General features: G+C 36.5%; 1 protein-coding gene across 1 annotated transcript; it reads right to left on the bottom strand.

The window, feature by feature from the left end:
- Nucleotides 1-80: 80 nt before the first annotated feature.
- Nucleotides 81-22,346, bottom strand: LOC113081500 (ribonuclease inhibitor-like). The gene is made up of 11 exons (XM_026253568.1): nt 22,162-22,346; nt 21,813-21,986; nt 21,235-21,405; nt 19,525-19,698; nt 19,064-19,234; nt 14,922-15,095; nt 14,205-14,378; nt 4,872-5,045; nt 4,564-4,734; nt 506-679; nt 81-255 (listed from the first exon to the last, which is right to left on the bottom strand). The coding sequence occupies exons 1-11, from the start codon at nt 22,344-22,346 to the stop codon at nt 81-83; spliced, it is 1,917 nt and encodes a 638-aa protein (XP_026109353.1).
- Nucleotides 22,347-22,954: the final 608 nt, after the last annotated feature.

The raw sequence follows: 22,954 nt of genomic DNA, 5'->3' as shown, positions 1-22,954 counted from the left end.
TTAAGGGATTCCCAAAAACAGATTTTGGTCACTTTGTATAAGATATTTTAAACGTGTAATAAAAATGTAACAAAAAATGCTTACTTCAGTGTTTTGAGTTTACAGTGTTTATCCTTCAGCAGAGCAGCGATCTGATTCAATCGTGTGTCTCCTAGTTCACATTCACTCAGATTCAGCTCTCTCAAAAGTAACGGGTTTTTACCCACAATTCCACTCACATACTGACAGGCTTCATCTGCAGCAGGACCCAAAAACCTGCAGAAAGAGGAAATATATTGACATACATTGATTATGTATTTTTTCACAAGCTAAATATGTTTTTTATATTATTTTTCAGCTAAACTGGGTTTATGTTTATATTGAATCTCAATATTTTCAAATTCATTTTGTGAAAGGGTCTTAAGTCAATCAAAGCTTTTATGAATTAATTTTAGACAGTTACATTCTCTTTAAGCTACAATGGTTTTAAAACTATATTGCACTTAATTATTTTAATATGACTCACCTCAGTGTCTTCACCTGACAGTTTGGATTCTGTAGTAAATCATTGAGCTCCTTCACTCCTGATTGTCCAGGATCATTTCCTGTGAGATCCAGCTCTTTCAGGTGTGAAGGGTTTGATCTCAGAGCTGAAGCCAGAGCTTTATAACCTTCTTCAGTGATACTGCAGTCTGAAAGTCTACAAACATTAAAAAAGTAAAATTTGAATTAATATTGAGGCTCAAAATCATGACTGTTTTATAGTTTAATTTTATTTCTTATGTATTTATTTATTAGTTTAGGGCTACAGATCACATATCAAAAGATTAATATGTATGTTTCAGGAATTACATTTCTTTTTTTCTTTTCTTTTTTTTAATTTCTCTGTTTAATTGATCTCCCTTATTAATTTATTAGCCTTTTCAGTGTTGAGTTTAAAATAGTCTAGCGGTCCCGCCAGAGTGAGCAATTATTCCACAGCTGTACTGCCCCTCTTCTGTTTGCTTTTGCCATGGGGGGGTGGAGGGTCCAGTTTTCAAGTAACAGTAGCAATTCAGACAGTCACACAAAAGTAGGAATGGAAAGATAAAGAGCCAACACATGGGATTAATTGGCGTAGATCATCTTTTTCTCCCTTTTATGACATTACGTCTTCTAAGGGGCAAAATATTGCGGCCCCTTTACCCAGTTTGGATGTGTATCATTCTAATTGGTCAAGAACCCAGCGGAACTGCTCTCTGACAACATCTCCAGGACACTTTGCTCCAAAAAGTTTGAGCTCATAAATATTAGATCAATCACACCCAAAGCAGTTATTGTAAATTAATTGATCACAGATAATAGTTTCGATGTACTCTGCTTGACTGAAACCTTTCTAAAACCAAATGATTATATTGGTCTAAATGAGTCTACTCCACCTGTTATAAGCATGAGCCCCGTCAGACTGGTCGTCAGACTGTTCTTCTAAAAGAATTTCAGGATTTCCTCTCAGACCTTTTGTTTACATCTGATAAAGTGCTATTCATGGGAGATTTTAATACTCACATTGATAATACAAATGATGCATTAGGACTTGCGTTTACTGATCTAATAAACTCTTTTGGAGTTAATCAAAATGTCATCGGGCCCACTCATCAGGTTATTAAGCCTCTTATTAAGAAAACAAAACTAGATCCTAGTTAACTGCCAAATGATATGCCTATTTCAAATCTTCCATTTGTCAAAAATTTTAGAAAAAGTTGTGTCTGCTCAATTTAACTCCTTCCTGCAAAAAAATTATCTGTATGAAGAATTTCAGTCAGGTTTCAGGCCCCATCATAGCACAGAAACGGCACTTGTTAGTATTACAAATTACCTGCTTCTTGCGTCAGATCAAGGCTGCATCTCATTGCTAGTTTTACTTGATCTTAGTGCTTTGTTCGACATCATAGATCATGACATACTCATAGATTGATTACAAAACTATACAGGTATTCAAGGGCAGGCTCTAAGATGGTTTAAATCCTACCTGTCTGAGCACTACCATTTTGTTTATTTAAATGGGGAGTCATCTCATTTATCACCAGTAAAATATGGAGTGCTTCAAGGATCTGTCCTAGGTCCCCTTGTGTTTTTTTCATTGTACATGTTGCCCCTTGTTAATATTATTAGAAAATATGGGATTTGCTTCCACTGTTTATGCTGATGATACTCAGCTATATACTGTATCTCAACGAGACTAGATGAAATTTCTAAATTATCAAAGCTAACGGAGTGTGTTAAAAATGTAAAAGATTGGATGACCAATAATTTTCTCCTATTAAATTTGGATAAGACAGAGATATTAAGTATTGGACCAATAAACAGTACACAGAATCTAGTAGACTACAGTTTGCAACTAGACGGATGTACTGTTACTTCCTCTTCAGTTACAAAAATCTGGGTGTTATATTAGACAGCAACTTGTCTTTTGAAAACCATATTTCCCATGTTACAAAAACTGCATTCTTCCATCTTAGAAACATTACCAAGCTACGAAATGCGTTACCTGTTCTGATGCAGAAAAGCTAGTTCATGCATTCATGATATCTAGATTGGACTATTTTAATGCACTTCTAGGTGGTTGTTGCAGCAGTCCAAAATGCAGCAGCTAGAGTCCTTACCAGTTCAAGAAAATATGATCATATTACCCCAATTTTACAGTCTCTGCACTGGCTACCTATTAAGTTCCGTATTAGTTACAAATTATCATTACCTACCTGTAAGGCCCTAAATGGTTTAGCTCCTGTGTACCTAACTAGACTTATACCACGCTATAGCCCATCACACTCCCTAAGGTCACAAAACGCTGGACTTTTGGTAGTTCCTAGGATAGCAAAGTCCACTAAAGGAGGTAGAGCTTTTTCACATTTGGCTCCCAACCTCTCGAATAGCCTTCCTTATAATGTTGGGGTTCAGACACACTCTCTCTGTTTAAAGCTAGATTAAAAACACATCTCTTTCGCCAAGCATTCGAATAATGCATCTCATAAATTGTGACTGCAGTTGCATCTGATCAAATGCAAATTCTTATTCTTTAGCTTGGGTTAAACTAATTAATTTTACTGTGTTGGAACAGCAGCTACGCTAATGATGTCTCTATTTGTTTCTCTGTTTTGCCACAGGATTTAAATCTCGTGGTAACTAGGATTTACACAAGCTACAGTCTGGATACAGAACACCCGAGAAGAGATGATGCCAACCCCTCAGAGGACCCCAGATGATGCTAACCCTGAATCAACTAACAGAACTAACAAATATTGCTACACGTGTGATTGCATCATCTAATAATTGCTGTTAATAATGTCCATCGTCTGGCTGACTACGTCTTGTATTAATTTTTCAGAAAAATCCTGTCATATGCACAAAAACTGACAGTTACCACTTATAAGCTACTACTTAATATTGTAGAAACACAAATGAACAAACAAACAATAATGGGTGTAGCGTACACATGATCATTATTTAAATAATCATATATTTAACCTTTTCAGTGGTGAGTTAAAAATATTTTAGCTGTCCCCAAGAGTGAGTTTTTTTTAAATGACCATTATTTTAGAACGTTCCCCTCACTGCTTCCATGGCTACACGTCAGGCTTGTCACGTGACACAATGCATCTACAATAACACCTTTTTTATTTAAAATATTTACAAACTTGCATACCATTTAATAAACAAACTGATATTCCTATACATATGTGTAAATTAGTGTTTTGTCATTTAAAAACTCAATGATCGTGATCTGTAATGTGAGATGGGCACCGCCCTGTTTGTTCACACTACAGTTCAGAAAGGCCTGTCAGTCAGATTTACAGACGTGAATTCATCAATCTCTACCGAAATACAAGTAATAAGCGGGCGGTGAACTGTGTTAAGAATAGAGTGAACTTTATAGTTCATAAGTGTATCTGACAAGAATAAAAAACATCTGCAAATTTAATTTGAATGGATTGTTATTGTTGCTTCCATAGACACATGCATGTATTTTTCCAACTCTAAATGTATTGTTTTTCTAGTATTTATGTGTATTTAAATGCCTAAAACCTAACATTTGAATTATGTGGTTAATAATACTGCATAGTTGTGATGATATGACAAGAGCAGTGCAGTCTCTATCTGGCTCAGTGCCAGCCAACATGCGAAACGCAGTTTGAATTTGGCAGTTATATGACATCAAAGAGCGTTCTAAATCTCATATGTGTTATATATTTACATTTGTATTGCATTAAACATTTGTATATTCTTCATGTTTGATGAAAGCAATGTGAATATACGCCTATAATTATATTATAGTGCTTAGGAAAAACAAATGAATATGTAGTATTTTTTATATGAATTGGTTTTAAAGAGTTTAGTTAAGTTTTTCTGTTGTGTTTGCTTTTATTTTAGTACAGTTAACAAATTTAGATTTTAGTTTTAGTTAGAAAACTGGTAATCTTACATGTTTTCCTGTTTCTGGAGGTGAACACATTAAAAATATCTGTATATTATATTGCCATAATCTGCCAATGTGCAATATTGATCTCACTGCTGTGGTGTTGAGTGCATATGGTTAAATGTACTAACTTGAGTATCTCCAGCTCACACACAGGATTCTTCAATCCCTCACAGATCACTTTGACTCCTGAGTTCAGCAGACAGTTGTTGTTCAGGTTCAGCTCTTTCAGGATGGTTTTGGTGGAGAGAACAGTAGCTAGAACTGAACAGCTTTTCTCTGTCAGCTCACAATTATTCAGCCTAAACAGAATAAAACAGCATTAATATTCAGGACATATTCAACACACATCAGATCAACGGCCTTTATATCTGATCACACGCGACTGCTAGTCTTTAGTAATGATAAACAAAAGTTATGAATGTATAACATCACTAACTTTATTTTCTCCAGTTTGCAATGAGAGTCCACCAAAAGAGCAGAGAGCTTCTCCCAATCCAAATCTCCAATTTTATCTTCACTCAGATCCAGTTCTGTCAGTAATAACGGACTTTTACCCAGAACTTTGGTGAGATAATCACACACATCTTGTGCAGCAGGACTTTTCAGAAACCTACAGGAAAAAGATAACAATTTAGATCATTAGTTAGTTAATTTAGTGTTTTTATATCGAGGCATAGGCTGTGACCAGCTAATGCGGTCAGCTGTCAAATAGCTCCAATCACTACCATTCTCCTATTAGACACAGGACATACAGTCTTGTTCAAAATAATAGCAGTACAATGTGACTAACCAGAATAATCAAGGTTTTTCGTATATTTTTTTATTGCTACGTGGCAAACAAGTTACCAGTAGGTTCAGTAGATTCTCAGAAAACAAATGAGACCCAGCATTCATGATATGCACGCTCTTAAGGCTGTGCAATTGGGCAATTAGTTGAATTAGTTGAAAGGGGTGTGTTCAAAAAAATAGCAGTGTGGCATTCAATCACTGAGGTCATCAATTTTGTGAAGAAACAGGTGTGAATCAGGTGGCCCCTATTTAAGGATAAAGCCAACACTTGTTGAACATGCATTTGAAGCTGAGGAAAATGGGTCGTTCAAGACATTGTTCAGAAGAACAGCGTACTTTGATTAAAAAGTTGATTAGAGAGGGGAAAACCTATAAAGAGGTGCAAAAAATGATAGGCTGTTCAGCTAAAATGATCTCCAATGCCTTAAAATGGAGAGCAAAACCAGAGAGACGTGGAAGAAAACGGAAGACAACCATCAAAATGGATAGAAGAATAACCAGAATGGCAAAGGCTCAGCCAATGATCACCTCCAGGATGATCAAAGACAGTCTGGAGTTACCTGTAAGTACTGTGACAGTTAGAAGACGTCTGTGTGAAGCTAATCTATTTTCAAGAATCCCCCGCAAAGTCCCTCTGTTAAAAAAAAGGCATGTGCAGAAGAGGTTACAATTTGCCAAAGAACACATCAACTGGCCTAAAGAGAAATGGAGGAACATTTTGTGGACTGATGAGAGTAAAATTGTTCTTTTTGGGTCCAAGGGCCACAGGCAGTTTGTGAGACGACCCCCAAACTCTGAATTCAAGCCACAGTTCACAGTGAAGCATGGAGATGCAAGCATCATGATATGGGCATGTTTCTCCTACTATGGTGTTGGGCCTATTTATCGCATACCAGGGATTATGGATCAGTTTGCATATGTTAAAATACTTGAAGAGGTCATGTTGCCCTATGCTGAAGAGGACATGCCCTTGACATGGTTGTTTCAACAAGACAATGACCCAAAACACACTAGTAAATGGGCAAAGTCTTGGTTCCAAACCAACAAAATTAATGTTATGGAGTGGCCAGCCCAATCTCCAGACCTTAATCCAATTGAGAACTTGTGGGGTGATATCAAAAATGCTGTTTCTGAAGCAAAACCAAGAAATTGTGGAATGTTGTTAAAGAATCATGGAGTGGAATAACAGCTGAGAGGTGCCACAAGTTGGTTGACTCCATGCCACACAGATGTCAAGCAGTTTTAAAAAACTGTGGTCATACAACTAAATATTAGTTTAGTGATTCACAGGATTGCTAAATCCCAGAAAAAATTTTTTTGTACAAAATAGTTTTGAGTTTGTACAGTCAAAGGTAGACACTGCTATTTTTTTTAACACACCCCTTTCAACTAATTGCCCAATTGCACAGCCTTAAGAGCGTGCATATCATGAATGCTGGGTCTTGTTTGTTTTCTGACAATCTACTGAACCTACTGGTAACTTGTTTGCCACGTAGCAATAAAAAATATACTAAAAACCTTGATTATTCTGGTTAGTCACATTGTACTGCTATTATTTTGAACAAGACTGTATATACATGGCACTACTGCTCAGTAAGTATGCTCAAATGGTTTGCAAGGCTCAAACTGCTTGCAAGAGCTATCGCTTGCTCAGGAACTAATCATATGGTGAATCCATCTCCATAGGAAGCGTTAAATCAGGATTTTTTTTGGCAGGATTCCCACTGAGTAGCCTATCTTTCCAGATTTCAAGTTGTCAACTTAAGCGAATTTGCTTAAGTTAAGTCAACACACAGTTAAAATCATTTATATGCTGTTGCTCAGGCTAACTGGTGTATCGATTAAGTGCTTGATAGTAAATGTACAGATTGTAAATTTAGCTCATATCAATGCTAAAAGTTATCTGGACAAGGCCTAATGCTTTTGCCTAAATTCGAGTACTGATCTTATGCCGTACTGCTTCAAAGGGGCATGTTGATCTTTTTAGCTGTTTTAAAAGAGCATCCTTCGGTAATTCTATCTTCCATAAGGGGATGCTGCCACACTCTATGCACTTCAGAAGGTCTTTGCTTAAAGCTATCAGGGTATTTGGATTGCTTGCTTGTTTGAGGCTTATCTAGTGTCCAGTACCATATCGTGCTAGACCTGATGTTGCATAAGCGGGATTTATGTTTATGCTGGCTTCCCAAAAGGTCAAGGCTTTTTACTTGTGTTCACCATCATATGGGATCATATGGATGCTTGAAATCCTTGAAAATGATCAAGACAAACTTAATGCAGTGATTTCAAGGTTTAATAATAAAAAAATGCTTGGATTTAAATAAAGTGCTTGAAAATGCAGTGTATTGGTTCATAATTAGCTTTCTTACTGAATGGTTAATCATTGTTGTTCATAAAAAAGCAGCTCCTCAAATCAGCGCGTGTGGCTGTAGAGTGCTCTTTAATATCACGTGCCCTCAGATAGAGGAGAGGGAAAGAGGAGAAGAAAAAAACATTGCCAGAGGTTGCTGCTTCAGTCAGCGATGGCTCGAAATGACAAATTATGGTAAACCGAGAACTAAATACTTGAGTAGCACCCTGTTAAGTCTGCTTGGTTGTTTTCCATATGAAAGGTTGCGCTTTGAGCATATAAAGGTAAACAAAATGTCCCCTGCTCAGTTAAACTAAATCTTAAGATTGTCATAATTAAAGAGAAACGTGAAAATGAAGGAAAGTGTTATTGTGGTATACATATAAGATCGAATTGCAATGCATATAATTTTTATGCAGGGTTCCCCAGCATTAGGGTATGTATTATTGGCATTATAATTAATCACCCACAGCGTTGAATGCTACAGTTCTGTTCAGATCATGCGCTCACTGGACTGGACTCTCTTTGAATATTGTCATCATAAACAGTGGAAACAATACAAACAAAAATTAATTTGTGGTGTAGTTCGTGAGATGCAGTGGAATCATCAGTCATTAATCAGGAATGTTTGTTGCTCAGTTCTGCATGTTTAAATCCCAAATGGGTTAACCATCTATGCTACTAAAACTACCTATTGAAGGATGTATAAATATTACATGTCATTCCCCCACCAAAAATATAATCAACATTAATCGTCACTGTGACTTAAATCTAAAGACATTCAAATGTAAGGACGATCATACAAACTGTTTGAACCGGTCCAAATGTGCCACCTGCTGGCAATTTACAGATTTGTTTGGAACAATGCAAATTGCTAACGTACCTTCAAAAATTTACAAAGTAAGGTGTGTCTGTGTTGTATCTGTGCATGTGCCTTAACTAAAGTAAGATTGTGTATGTAAACAGGTAATTTACCAAAGTTGTTAAGTGCTGGAAAATTGAAATGTCCTTGGAAGTGCTTGAATTTTACTTTTGAAGGTGTAAGAACCCTTGTGTACTATTCTCTGAACAACAGGGGGTGACGAGGAGTAATCATCCTCTAAAACCATCGGGAATCACTAATGAGAATTTACTGGCTGCATCCAAAACTTTAGGCAGCTGAGTATCAGGCATTCGACATCACGCAGCACTGTGCAAAACTATCCCAATCTGACTCGAAGCAGTGCATGCCGGTTAGAAATTTTGTCTGACATGAGACTGCAACGATGCCACAAGACTGTCATGTGTGGCATCAAAGTATCGTGAGAGCTTTTTGAGAGCAGTTGGTTGACTCAGCCGCCGCAGTTTCTCCAGAGCGACTGCAGGAGTGCTGATGATGATACAGCTGCTTCACGATTGGCCAGATTCACCACATGAAAATGATCACGTGTGTTTCGGGGTTTATTCAACATTAGCAGTTCCAATAAATGGCTACAAATCTATGTTTTTAGAACGGTAAAAGTTTTTTTTTTTTTTCTAATGTAGTCGCAATGTCGTATTAAGTCACGGTTATTATACAGCACAGATAAAAGCTTATATACCCCACTGTATTAGTATTTAAATAATATATAACAATTATTGTTGAATTTAGTCTTGAAAATATGTTGCTGTATTAAGCAGTATATAAAAAGTGTTTCTTTTGCTCATAAAAACATTTCTGAAACGTCTGTGTGTTTGACAAATACTGCATTTTATTTACTTTATCTGTAATAAAGTATGCAAACACTGTGTGAGTGTCACTAACGGGAGAAGAAAGTGTCTGGCTTGACATGTCTGTTTTCAACTCCACCCTGACTGCAAGCGGCTGCTCTCGTTGACCGCCATCCGTAGCCATGCTTCAAGTCGAATGCACCCCATGACTTGCAGGCAGCATTTTTTGCCAAAAGTCACCTCATGAACTGATTTTGGACAGGCTTCTGAGGCAGAGTGATGGTATACAGCATGATCTACAGCTAAATATAGAAAGTTTGATGACTAAGTGGATATTTCGTATTAAATGTACATTTACAAAAAAAATACGATAAAATAAAAAATAGGGCCTGCTATTTTCACCCGCTGGAGAGAACATTCTTTGCTGCTCTAACTGTAGGGGGCTGCTGTTCTATCCCTCAGCAAGGGATGAACACCCTACAAAAAGAAAAGGGCCTGCTGTTTTTTTCCCGCCGGAGAGAACACCCTTGCTGCTATAACTACAGGGGTCTGCTGTTCTATCACTCAGAGAGGGATGAACACCCCTCAAAAAAAACAAAAAAAAAGGGCCTGCTGTTTTCTCCCGCTGGAGAGAACACCCTTTGCTGATATAACTAAAGGTGTCTGCTATAACTACCACTGTTGGGAATATTACTTTAAAAAAGTAATTAGTTATAGTTACTCACTACTTGTTCCAAAAGTAAGTTAGTTAACCAGTTAGTAACTGAATCACTCTAAAATAAAAGTAACCCATTACCAGGGAAAGTAACTATTTGCGTTACTGTAAAAAAAAAAAAGTTTTCAAATTCAAAAAAAGAGTCAATTTATTTTTTCAGTTTTCACAAGTCAGTTGAAATGAGTAGAACAGACAGGTGTTCGTAAATAACTTTCAATATTTATTGCACGTCAACAGACAGCAAGAGTTTTATCCTGCACTTCAACTATTATCTTTGTAAGAAAAGTGTTTTTGGCCACTAGCTTTGTAGATGTGTGTGTCACACATTACATGTAGGCTACACATTACATGCACGTTCCTGCCTTTGACCAAAATTAATTTGAAGTAGTGCTTATACTGTATCTCCACCTTGAAAATGCCAAGTTTTCATTGGATTGCTCCTGACTTGCCATCTCTGCTGCTGCTGCAAATCTCTGTTTAGCTGTTACGTGTGTGTGTGTTTGTGTGTGTTTTTGGCGCTACTGGCGCGTGTGCTGGCATGTGTGTAAAAACACTGGCTCTGATTGGCTACTATGAAACATGACTCTGCCTTAGCCAATCATAATTGCTTATCTCATTATCAATCAACCCACCTCCTCACTCGCTGTGTGAGCGAGGGGTGCGTTCGGATTACATAGTTTATTAAATCAATGCATAGTAACGCACAGCATTTAACGTCCAGTAATGTTAACGGCGTTGTAATGATGGGAAAAGTAATTAGTTAGATTACCCCGTTACTGAAAAAATAACATCGTTACCTAACACCGTTCTTTTAAACGGCATTATTCCAAACACTGATAACTACTGGAGCTTGCTGTTCTATCCTTCAGCGAGGGAGGAAAAGAAAGGGCCTGCTGTTTTTCCCGCTGGAGAGAACACCCTTTGCTGTTTGACTGCTACTTAAATTAAAGAGGCGTTTGCCATTCTGCATTAAGACTATCTCAATAACATTGTCTTTTCTCTTTTGCAGGAATGGAACAAGGATGTTTTTTTTGGGGGGGGGGTGGGGGGTTCTTCTTCAGGCAGTAATACCTCCCATTATGTTTGGGGGGGGGTAGTTTTTAAGCTCTTGTATGTACAATTAATTTGGGAGCAAGAACCCCCATAAGGAACCAACCATGGCCTTGCAGCTGCTGATAGTAGCTTCGTGTAGCTGTTTTTTTCTCTACAATCTTTCTCTTACTATCACTCTCTCTTGTTTAAAGTGATAAAATATAACTTAATTCCCACCATATTTCTGATATTATCTATCAATCTTATCATATTAATTTTAATTAATTTTGATCGTTCACTTTTATTTTAAATCTGTGAGTGCAGTGCTCCTGCATTGCATTAGCACTCATTAGCTTGTCATTAGCGTTTTCATTCGTACCTATCGCTGTTTTTTATTCTCCTGTCCTCTCTCGCTCCAGTTTTTCAAACAACTATGGTAAGAATATTTCATCAAGCACTTGTGAGTAATGGCTTCTCCTGCTATTTGCACATCTTGCCACATGTAAAGTTTATCTATCTATGTCGGCGATGAGGGATTCACATGTGATAAATGCAGAGAAATGGTTAGGCTGACAGAGAAGATTTCAGAATTAGAGAAACACATCCAAACTTTAATTGAGGACAGTAAGAATGTTAGGGCTCTAGATACGGCTTTGGATGTGTCTAGCTCAGGGATTCCTGTACATTTTTCTGTTCCTGCAACAGAGGCCCTGCAGCAGGGCAACTGGGTGACAGTGAGGCAGCGTAGTTGTGGCCTTTGTAAGTTATCTTCCTGATGTATCCGAATTCCTTAGCATATCCAAAACTTGATAATGTAACGAAAACTATGGACTCTCTCTTTTATAGCATTTTAAATACAGTTGCTCCTTTATGCCAAAAGAAGGTTAAGGAAAACAGTCACCATGATATAATGAGCATACTTCCACCCCAAAGAGAGCAGCCAAAAAAATGGCGCGCAGCTGGAGGAAAACAAAACTAGAGGTATTTCGTATTGCTTGGTGGGAAAGTAACCTATCCTACAGAAAAGCATTAAAAATTGCTAGGTCCGATTCTCTTTTAGAAGAAAACAAACATAAACCCAGGTATTTATTTAATACAGTGGCTAAATTTACGAAAAATAAAGTATGAAAATTGTAGATTCACACTGAAGGCATCAAAACTATGAATTAACACATGTGGAATTATATATGGAATTATATGCATAACAAATATAGTGTGAAAAAACTGAAAATGTGTCATTCTAGGTTCTTCAAAGTAGCCACCTTTTGCTTTGATTACTGCTTTGCACACTCTTGGCATTCTCTTGATGAGCTTCAAGAGGTAGTCACCTGAAATGGACTTCCAACAGTCTTGAAGGAGTTCCCCCCAGAGATGCTTAGCACTTGTTGGCACTTTTGCATTCAGTCTGCGGTCCAGCTCACCCCTAAACCATCTTGATTGGGTTCAGGTCCGGTGACTGTGGAGGCCAGGTCATCTGGCGCAGCACCCCATCACTCTCCTTCTTGGTCAAATAGCCCTTGATGCCTTCAGTGTGACTCTACAATTTTCATAGTCATGAAAATAAAGAAAACTCTTTGAATGATAAGGTGTGTCCAAACTTTTGGTCTGTACTGTATCAGATTGATCACAAGTGCAGTATGGAGTACCTCAAGGCTCAGTACTAGGCCGATACTCTACACGCTTTAAATGTTACCCGTGGGAGATATCATCAGGAAACATGGTGTTAGCTTTCACTGTTATGCTGATTATACTCAGCTCTATTTTTTTTTTTTTTTTTTGCAGCCTGGTGAAACACCCCAATTTAAAATAACTAATGGAATGCATAGTCGATATAAAAAACTGGATGATGAGTAATTTCTTACTGCTAAATTCTCAAAAAAAGAGGTGTTAATGATAGGATCTAAAAACTCTGCATGTATTAACATAGAACACTGTCTAAGACTTGATGGCTGCTCTGTCATTCTCTGTCATCAGTTAGGAACCTAGGTGTGCTATTTGATAGCAATCTTTCCTTAGAAAGCCATGCTTCTAGCATTTGTTTTTCTGCATGGTTAGTAAACAAACTACAGCTAGTCCAAAATGCAGCAGCAAGAGTTCTTCCTAGAACCAGGAAGTATGACCGTATTAGCCGGGTCCTGTCGGTCCCAGATCCCCTGTAAAGACCTTGTCTCAGACGACCACCAGGACAAGACAGATGATTCTTCTGCACAATCTTACTTTGCTGCAGCCTGGAATTGAACTGCTGGTTTTGTCTGGTCAGAGGAGAACTTGCCCCCCAACTGAGCCTGGTTTCGCTCAAGATTTTTTCTCCATTCTGTCACCAATGGAGTTTTGGTTCCTTGCCGCTGTCACCTCTGGCTTGCTTAGTTGGGGTCACTTCATTTACAGTGATATCGTTGACTTGATTGCAAATGAATGCACAGACACTATTTAAACTGAACAGAGGTGACATCACTGAATTCAATGATGAACTGCCTTTAACTGTCATTTTGCATTATTGACACACTGTTTTTCTAATGAATGTTGTTCAGTTGTCGCAATGTATTTTATTTTAAAGCGCTAGCTAAATAAAGGTGACTTGACTTGACCGCCAAAGATAAATGTTCAATAAACTCAAGTACCTTGCCAAAGTGGTCCTGTCTGAAATCCAGCCCAGCATAGTTCAGTCAGGCCACGGAGGCATAGGCTGCAACCAGTTGATGCGGTCAGCATCAGCTGGTCACAGCCTATGCCTCCGTGGCCTGACTGAACTAACGCTGTGATGGATTTCAGGCACAGGACATATATACGTGACACTACTGCTCGGTAGGTATGCTTAAATGCCTCACAACCCTCCTTCCCTAGCCATTATAAGCAGAAGCATATTACTCTGCACATTCTGCCTTTCGTCTCTTTGTTTCAGATCACTAAGGCTTTTAAGTCCTTGTTGGCATGGACCTCACTGAGGTCCACTGAGAGACACTCATCCTCATAACCAAGCTACAGGACAGACCTCCCACGGCCACATCTACACGATTACCATTGTTTGATTTTAAAGAAAGCTTGTGAAACGTCTTTTAATTCTTGTAATTGCATTAGAATTCATTTCATTTTATTCCTTTTCCACACTGGTCTATTTAACCCTCTTTTGTCATACAGTTGATTTCATATCTGTGGTTCAGTTTTAAATATTTCAATGTCTCAGTGTATATTACCTGATGATCTTTAATTTACAGGAATCATCCTGTAGTAAATCACTGAGCTTCTTCACTCCTGATTGTCCAGGATCATTTCCTGTCAGATCCAGCTCTATCAGGTGTGAAGGGTTTGATCTCAGAGCTGAAGCCAGAGCTTTATAACCTTCTTCAGTGATACTGCAGTCTGAAAGCCTAAAAACATATGTTGTTGTTAGTTTAGGTGATTAATACAATGCCTGTTTTCTGTCAAACAAACAGCAAACGACAGTTCACTATATTTTCCTCCTTCAATTGAAGGAGATTTTAATTTACAGAGGAAGATTTTCTTATGCTTACTAAATTTACATAATATTTTATGCCAAACTCAGTATCAAATCAGTATAAAAAAAATCTTATTATTTTTTTATCAATTATACATAAAAAATTTATAATTGCAGTACAGAGGAGTCTCTGATGCCTGCATTTAATGTGAATTTACATATTTACATATGTATAAAGGATAATAATAAAGTGTAGGCCTGCTAATAGTGTGATGCATATTTAGACATATACTAATATAATGCAATAAAGATATTAGAAAACAATGTAAATAGTTTAATGTTGTCTGTAAATTTTGAACATAAATCTTAAAACATCAAAAACTACATTTTTGCCTATGTAAAAAAAACTTTTAATTTTACTTTAGAGTGTTCAAGTGACTAAGTAATGTGATTCTTGTATGTGAATGTTCCTCACCTCAGTCTCTCAAGTTTACAGTGTGAATCTTTCAGAACGTCACATAAGTTATTCACTCCTGTGTTTTTTAGTTCATTCTCACTTATGTCCAGTTCTCTCAGGTATGAAGGGTTTAATTTCAGAGCTGAAATCAGGATGAGACATTGTTTCTCTGTAATACTGCATCTATATAGACTGAAGAGAGAAAGAAAAAGAAAATAGGTACATTTTATGATAATCATTCAAGGTTTTGGAGGATTTGTGGGAGGATTTGTGGGTAGGATTTGTCATTTTAAATAGACTCAGATTAATTCAATTTCACCCTTGGTTTGTTGAATCTTTTGGTCATTATTCTACTCAATATCTCTACAATAAGGTATCATTTTAAAAAATGGTAAAAATAAACAAAATAAAAATAAACAATTAGTTAACATGGACTTACAATGAGAAATGATATTTTAATGTAAACAATGCTACTACTCATTTTTTTTAATTAAAAGTTAGAAAAAAAACAGAACTAACATGAACAAACCACTGAACTTATTATCTAACATTAACAAAGATTCATGAGTGCTATAAAAATATATTTTGACAAGACTGGAAGCTGTACTATAGGCAAATGGTGGAAATATCCTGAATAAAATATTGGCTATTTCCCAATTGTTCACACTATTTTATCGAACCCCTGAATGTGCACTTTAATATAACTTATATTGAAATTACAGCTGAAAATAGTTTTTGTAACTCTATGAAAGAAATCTGTGTATTCATATCGACGCTGTGTTTTTGGGTTAAACTTTATTTTGATATTCCACTTTAGACATTCTACTAACAACAAGTAACTTTGTAACTGCATATCAACTACATGGGACCTAAATCTCATTATTTAATAATACGCGTCTACTAACTCTCAGAGTAGACTGTTGGGATAGGTTTAGGGTTAGTTTGATAATTTGACAAAGAAAGTGTTAGAAGATTTTAAGCAGACAGTCTACTAATACCCTACTAACTGCTAGTTGACATGTAGTTGCAAAGTTACTTACTGTTAGTAGAAAGTCTAAAGTCAACTAAATACGAAACGAAATAAAGTGTTACCTATTTTTGTGATTTTATTGTGATGCTAAGAGAAAAATTGTACTGACCTGAATGAGAATTATCAACTACCGTAACATGCTGCTAGAAGTTATTAGTATTGAAATGCTATACGATACTCACATCAGTGTGTTGAGTTTACAGTGCTTATCCTGCAGTAGAGCAGTGATCTGATTTACTCTTGTGTCTCCTAGTTCACATTCACCCAGATTAAGATCTCTCAGGAGCAACGGGTTTTTACCCACAATTCCAGACACATACTGACAGGCTTCATTTGCAGCAGGACTCAAAAATCTGCAGAAGATGAAGCAGGATTCAATTTAATGTGCATTCTATTACAAAACATATTTACAAACATTGTTTGTAATGAAATCTCTTGTTAATCTAACAGTATTACTTTGAACATTTCATTAAACATCTCATGGCCTGAACCATTTTGTGAGGCAAGGGGCTGAGGAGCTTATAAGCACCACAAAGGAGTGAATCCTGCTGTCACCCGGAAGCAACTGGGAGCTGAGAGCTGATCTTGACCACCAGTTGAATGTCACTCATAGTGTTGTCACTGGATACTGGAATTTCAAACTTCGATGTGATACCTTGAAAAATATCGATATTCGATACCATTTTCAATACCACAGGGGAAAAAAACTGACACGATATTATTTTATTTATAGATAAATATAACAAGTCTTACTGACACCTTGGCAACTGAATCGCCATTGGCTAGTAATTTTTTTTTTATTTACTTGCCAGACTGATACACTAAGATATATATTATACTGTATATGTTTTTTAAATGGCACAGGTTTTTAAATACCTGAAAGTACACCTGAAAGTAACATCAGTCAGTCAAGCATTATAATATGATATCTGGATAATCAAGTATTATTTAATGATATAACTTTAGTAATTATAATTAAAACTTGGTAACCATATATGAAGGCATAGACATTTTAACTGAATTTAGGACTGGTGGTGGTAATTTGTTGATCATTCAGTGTTTCTGTTAAAAAAAGGAAATAACTAACGATAACACTGATAAGATGATAATAATTATTCAACAAATTCTGCTAATAAAAACAGTAATGGATTCATGAATATTAATCAGGTTGTCTGCATTTGGTCAAACTGGTTTGCTCAGTAGGTGAGCACGAGCCAATGAGATTGCCGTTTGTGCATTTGTTCCGCCTACTACTAAGGAACTCCGTCATTTTTACAGGAAAATACAACAGAGAATATCGTTTAGTGCGTACATGTAGCGCGTCTATTCTGCATGTATGTAAGACTCTCTTGCTCGCTCTTTCTCAATCTGCACTCTCTGTGTGTGAGAGAAAGCGACGGTGAGTAGTGCGCCTTCACACTAGAGCTCATGGTATATCAAACACAGGTGTACTGCGCGTCCATTGAGATGAACTGAGAAATATCACAGATGACTTGATGAGAATGAACTCTGAAGTGCTCAGTCAGTGTTCGTCGAGTAAAAATATATTTGCGCTAACCTTAAACTTGTCATCTTTCTATTCACTTTAGCCATTTAACCAGAGTGAATGAGACGAGACAGGCACTGCGGTCATGTGTGGGGTTTGTCATCACGCCTGTGGAATTGAATGTGACAGCTCGGCTAGTATCGGTGTATCGATACTTAAGAGAAATTAGTATTGGTCCGTTCAGATATTTTAGTATCGATATTTATCGAAATATCTATATTTTTGACAAAACTAGTCTCTCAGAAGATCACCATAACCTCCCTCCAGCCAGACATCTTGCTTTGGTCTAATATCACAAGAAAAGTCATCATTGTTTAACTGACTGTGCCATTGGAAGATGGGCTGGAGGCTACTTTTGAGTGGAAGAAGTACACAAATCTCTCAGTCACGTGCAAAGCGGCATGTTAGAGTGCTTTCTCCTATCCAGTGGAAGTTGGCTGTTGAGGCTTTATTGGTACCTCCACTAAACAGCTCCTGAAGTCTCTCTTGGTATCAGAGGAACCAAGTTGCCAAAGGCACTAAAAGACCTGGCGAAGGAGGCAGAGGAAGGGAGCTACTGGCTCTGGCTTCAGAGAAAAGACAAGATGCAGGGGCAAGACTGATCATAGAACTGATTGGACGGGATAGCAGGGAGACATGTCTGCCACTGCTCCACCACCCAGAGATGTTCAAGGATCATCAATGATGGGTGGCTCCCGGCTGATGACTCTGAAGCCAGCCTAATGGCTATGTATGATCTTTCAAGTTTTAACAATCTTGATGCAACAAATTGTGTACCTTACTCTATTAGGGAAATAACACATTTATAAATAATTCACATGCACATCATTTATTTTTTATTATTTCATCATCTCTCACCTCAGTGTCTTCAGTTGACAGTTTGGATCCTGTAGTAAGTCACTGAGTTCCTTCACTCCTGATTGTCCAGGATCATTTCCTGTGAGATCCAGCTCTATCAGGTGTGAAGGATTTGATCTTAGTGCTGAAGCCAGAGCTTTATAACCTTCTTCAGTGATACTGCAGTCTGAAAGACTAGAAAAAAGAGGATAATAAAAATAAATCAAATCTATTACAAAATTACTACATGTGAATGTTTTTTATATATATTATAACCTCAAATACAATAAATTTATTTTCTCTTCTGGGCAGAGAATGTCTGGTATAGGGTCAGAATCAAGACTTTTCATTTTCCTTAGTTTACTCCAGTATTTTTTTTAAACATTGAACAAAAGATAACAATATTATTAAACTCCACCAGTGGTTTATTAAACTCACCTGAGTTTATTGAGTGTGCATTTTGTGTCTTTTAATCCGTTCTGGAGTTTCTTCACTCCTGAATCCTGCAGATTATTGTTGCTCATGTCCAGTTCTCTCAGACTGGGGTTTAATCTCAGGACTGTAGCAAGAGCTGAACAGCTTTCCTCTGTTAGACCACACTTACGCAGACTAAAATGAACGTGAGAGGGACAATTTACAAACAGAAAGTACTTGATTCCACTATTAAGGGATTCCCAAAAACAGATTTTGGTCACTTTGTATAAGATATTTTAAATGTGTAATAAAAATGTAACTAAAAATGCTCACATCAGTGTGTTGAGTGTACAGTGTTTATCCTGCAGTAGAGCAGTGATCTGATTCACTCTTGTGTCTCCTAGTTTATGTTCACTCAGATTCAGCTCTCTCAGGAGTAACGGGTTTTTACCCACAATTCCACTCACATACTGACAGGCTTCATCTGCAGCAGGACCCAGAAACCTGCATAGAGACAAAATATATTGACATATATTGAGAATATTTTTTCACAAGCTTGTGAAATGTCTTTTAATGAATTCAAAGCTTTTTTAAACTTTTTTTATTTTATTTTTATTCTCTTTTAGCTAAACTGGGTTTATTTTCATATTGAATGTTAATATTTTAAAATGTATTTTGTGAAAGGGCTTTAAGACAATCAAAGCTTTTATGAATTTATTTTTGACAGTTATATTCTCTTTTAGCAACAGTGGTTTTAAAACTATTGCACTAAATAATTTTTAATAATCACTCACCTCAGTGTCTTCAGTTGAAAGTTTGGATCATGTTGTAAATCGATGAGCTCCTTCACTCCTGATTGTCCAGGATCATTTCCTGTGAGATCCAGCTCTATCAGGTGTGAAGGGTTTGATCTTAGCGCTGACGCCAGAGCTTTATAACCTTCTTCTGTGATACTGCAATCTGAAAGTCTACCAACATAAATAAAATAAATTGAATTAATATTTTGGCTCAAAATCATGACTGTTGTGTAGTTTCAACTTTTATAAATAATAATAATAATAATAATACATGAGGGATACAGATCACATATCAACATATTAAATATGTTTCGGGAATGAAGATTTATTATTATTATTATTATTATTATTATTATTTTAAACGCGTCTATGTAATTGATCTCCATTCTTATTTTATTAAGAGATGAACAGGATATGGAGAAAACAGGTGATGTACAGCCTACTATTGTATAGTACCTACTTTTATATCTTTACTTCAATCAAGACCACTTCTGTCAAGTATATTTATGACAAATTATATTGCATACAGTTAGTGTTGGTGGTATGGTTATGTTCTGGGCAACACTCCACACGCCTGTCCATGCAGCCATGCTTGGACAGAGCGGGGAGAGCAGCAAACCCCCTGGGGTACAGAACAGAACCATAATATGCATACATAATTACAATTCACAATTACATGAGTTGTAAACGAAACATGATAGAGATGACTTGCTACTTTAAAGAAAGAACAAAGCTAGATCAGATTACAGGTTAAGTTGGTGGAGTTGGGGTTGGAGGAGGGAGTTAATTGAAAGCAGCAATGCGATGGAAGAGACACTGAAGAATAGGAATTTAAATAGACCACATGTGATGGGTATCAACAATGGATTGGTACACATCAGGAACAGCTGACTATCGGCTGGTGTAAGTGTGACTATTGCGATGCTCAATATGTGTTTTGCATGAATGCACTTTAGTACATTCTTCATGTTTAATGGAAGCAAGAGGAATAGGCATCAATATTTATATTATACTGATTAGGAACAAATGTGACCCTGGACCACAAAACCAGTCATAAGGGTCAAATCTTTGAAAATGAGATTTACATACAACTATTTGAAAATCTGGAATCTGAGGGTGCAACAAAATATAATTATAATATAAATATAATTCAAATATTGAGAAAATCACATTTAAAGTTGTCCAAATGAATTAATCCTTCTTAGCAAAGCATATTAATAATCAAAAATTAATATATTTTCTTACTATATTTACAGTTAAAAATTCTGAAAATATCTTCATGCAACATGATCTTTACCCAATATCCTAATGATTTTTGGCATAAAATAAAAATCTATATTTTCATCCGATACAGTGTATATTTTGCTATTGCTACAAATATACCCCAGTGACTTAAGACTGGTTTTATGGTCAAGGTTCACAAATGAATTTGTGGTATTTATTTTTTTACTTTAATTTGTTTTAAAGTAATCCATATATATATATATATATATATATATATATATATATATATATATATATATATAAATTTCATACTACTTATTTGAGTTTAGTTATGTTTTCTAGTTGTGTTTGCTTTTATTTAAGTACAGTTAATCAATTTTTATTTTAGTTTTAGTTAGAAAACTGGTAATCTTATATGTTTTCCTATTTTTTGAGGTTAACAGATTGTGGTGTTGAGTGTAGCCGATTGTAAAATGTACTCACTTAAGTATCTTTAGCTCACACACAGGATTCTTCAGTCCCTTACAGATCTCTTTGACTCCTGAGACCAGCAGACGGCTGTTATTCAGGTTCATCTCTTTCAGGATGGTTTTGGAGGAGAGAACAGTAGCTAGAACTGAACAGATTTTCTCTGTCAGCCTACAATTATTCAGCCTAAACAGAATACAACAGCATTGGTTAATATTCAGGATATATTTAACAAACATCAGATCAACAGGCCTTAATATTAGGGTTAGAGAGTTTGACTCCTAACCCTAAGGTTGTGGGTGTGAGTCTCAGGCCGGCAATACCATGACTGAGGTGCCCTTGAGCAAGGCACCCAACCCCCAACTGCTCCCCAGGCGCCACTGCCTACAGTAAGTGGCTGCCCACTGCTCCAGGTGTGTTCAGGGTGTGTGTGTGTTCACAGCTGTGTGTTTGCACTTTGGATGGGTTAAATGCAGAGCACAAATTCTAAGTATGGGTCACCATACTTGGCTGTGTCACTTCACTTTTTCTTTTTTTTTTCTGATCACACATGTGACTGACAGTCTTTAATGATGTTAATAAACATCACTCACATAATTTTTTCCAGTTTGCAATGGGAGTCCATAAAAAGAGCAGAGAGCTTCTCCCAATCCAGATCTCCAATTTTATCTTCACTCAGATCCAGTTCTTTCAGTAGTAATGGACTTGTACCTAGAATTTTAATGAGATAATCACATGCTTCCTGTGCAGCAGGACTTTTGAGAAACCTTCAGGAAGAAGATAAGAATTTAGATAATTTATATTTTTAAATCATGTTGTCACAACTTCCGTTGTGTGTCTGTTGATTTTCTCTAAATTGCATTTTAATTAAATGTATGTTATTCCTATTCCACACTGGTCTATTTGACCCATCAATTGTTAAAATATATCAATGTTTATTACCTGATGATCTTTAATTGACAGGAATCATCCTGCAGTAAATCATTGAGCTCCTTCACTCCTGATTGCCCAGGATCATTTCCTGTTAGATCCAGCTCTATCAGGTGTGAAGGGTTTGATCTCAGAGCTGAAGCCAGAGCTTTATAGCCTTCTTCAGTGACACTGCAGTCTGAAAGCCTAAACAACATGTCATTAGTTTGTATTTTACATTATTTAAGGTGGATAATAATACAATGCCTGTATTTTTGTCAAACAAACAGCAAACCATTGTCCAAATTTATTTTTATTCTTGAATTGAGGGCGAGATTTAATCTTAAAATGGGAACATTTTTCTAACCTCAATAAATGTACATAATATTTTACGCCAAACTCAGTATCGGATTTGTATCAAAACATCAGCATCACAAGTTTGTCTTTGCAGTGCAGAGGAGTCTCTAATGTCGGCATCTAAAATAACATTTATAATAGACAATAATAACAGAGTGTAGGCCTGCTAATAGCGTGATGCATTATTAACCCTCTGAGGTCTAAGGGTATTTTTGGGACCTGGAGAAATTTTGTCATTCCCTGACATTTGTGTTTTTTTTTCAGTTGCTTATAAACATCTAAATGGCTAAAGTCTAATATCTCTGTAATCAGCACAAAATAGGCGAGCAGAATGTATGTACATGACTGTGTTTTTGAGAAAACAATGTTTATGTGTGGTTGGTGAAAAACATTTTTTTTTAAATCACTTAAATAAGGCCATAAAAAAAAAAAAAAAAAAAAAAAAAACAGAACATTGGTACCCAAGACT

This window comes from Carassius auratus, unplaced genomic scaffold (genome assembly GCF_003368295.1).
Source record: "Carassius auratus strain Wakin unplaced genomic scaffold, ASM336829v1 scaf_tig00034504, whole genome shotgun sequence".
NCBI lineage: Eukaryota > Metazoa > Chordata > Actinopteri > Cypriniformes > Cyprinidae > Carassius > Carassius auratus.
This window is presented reverse-complemented; position numbering and strand designations above follow the sequence as displayed.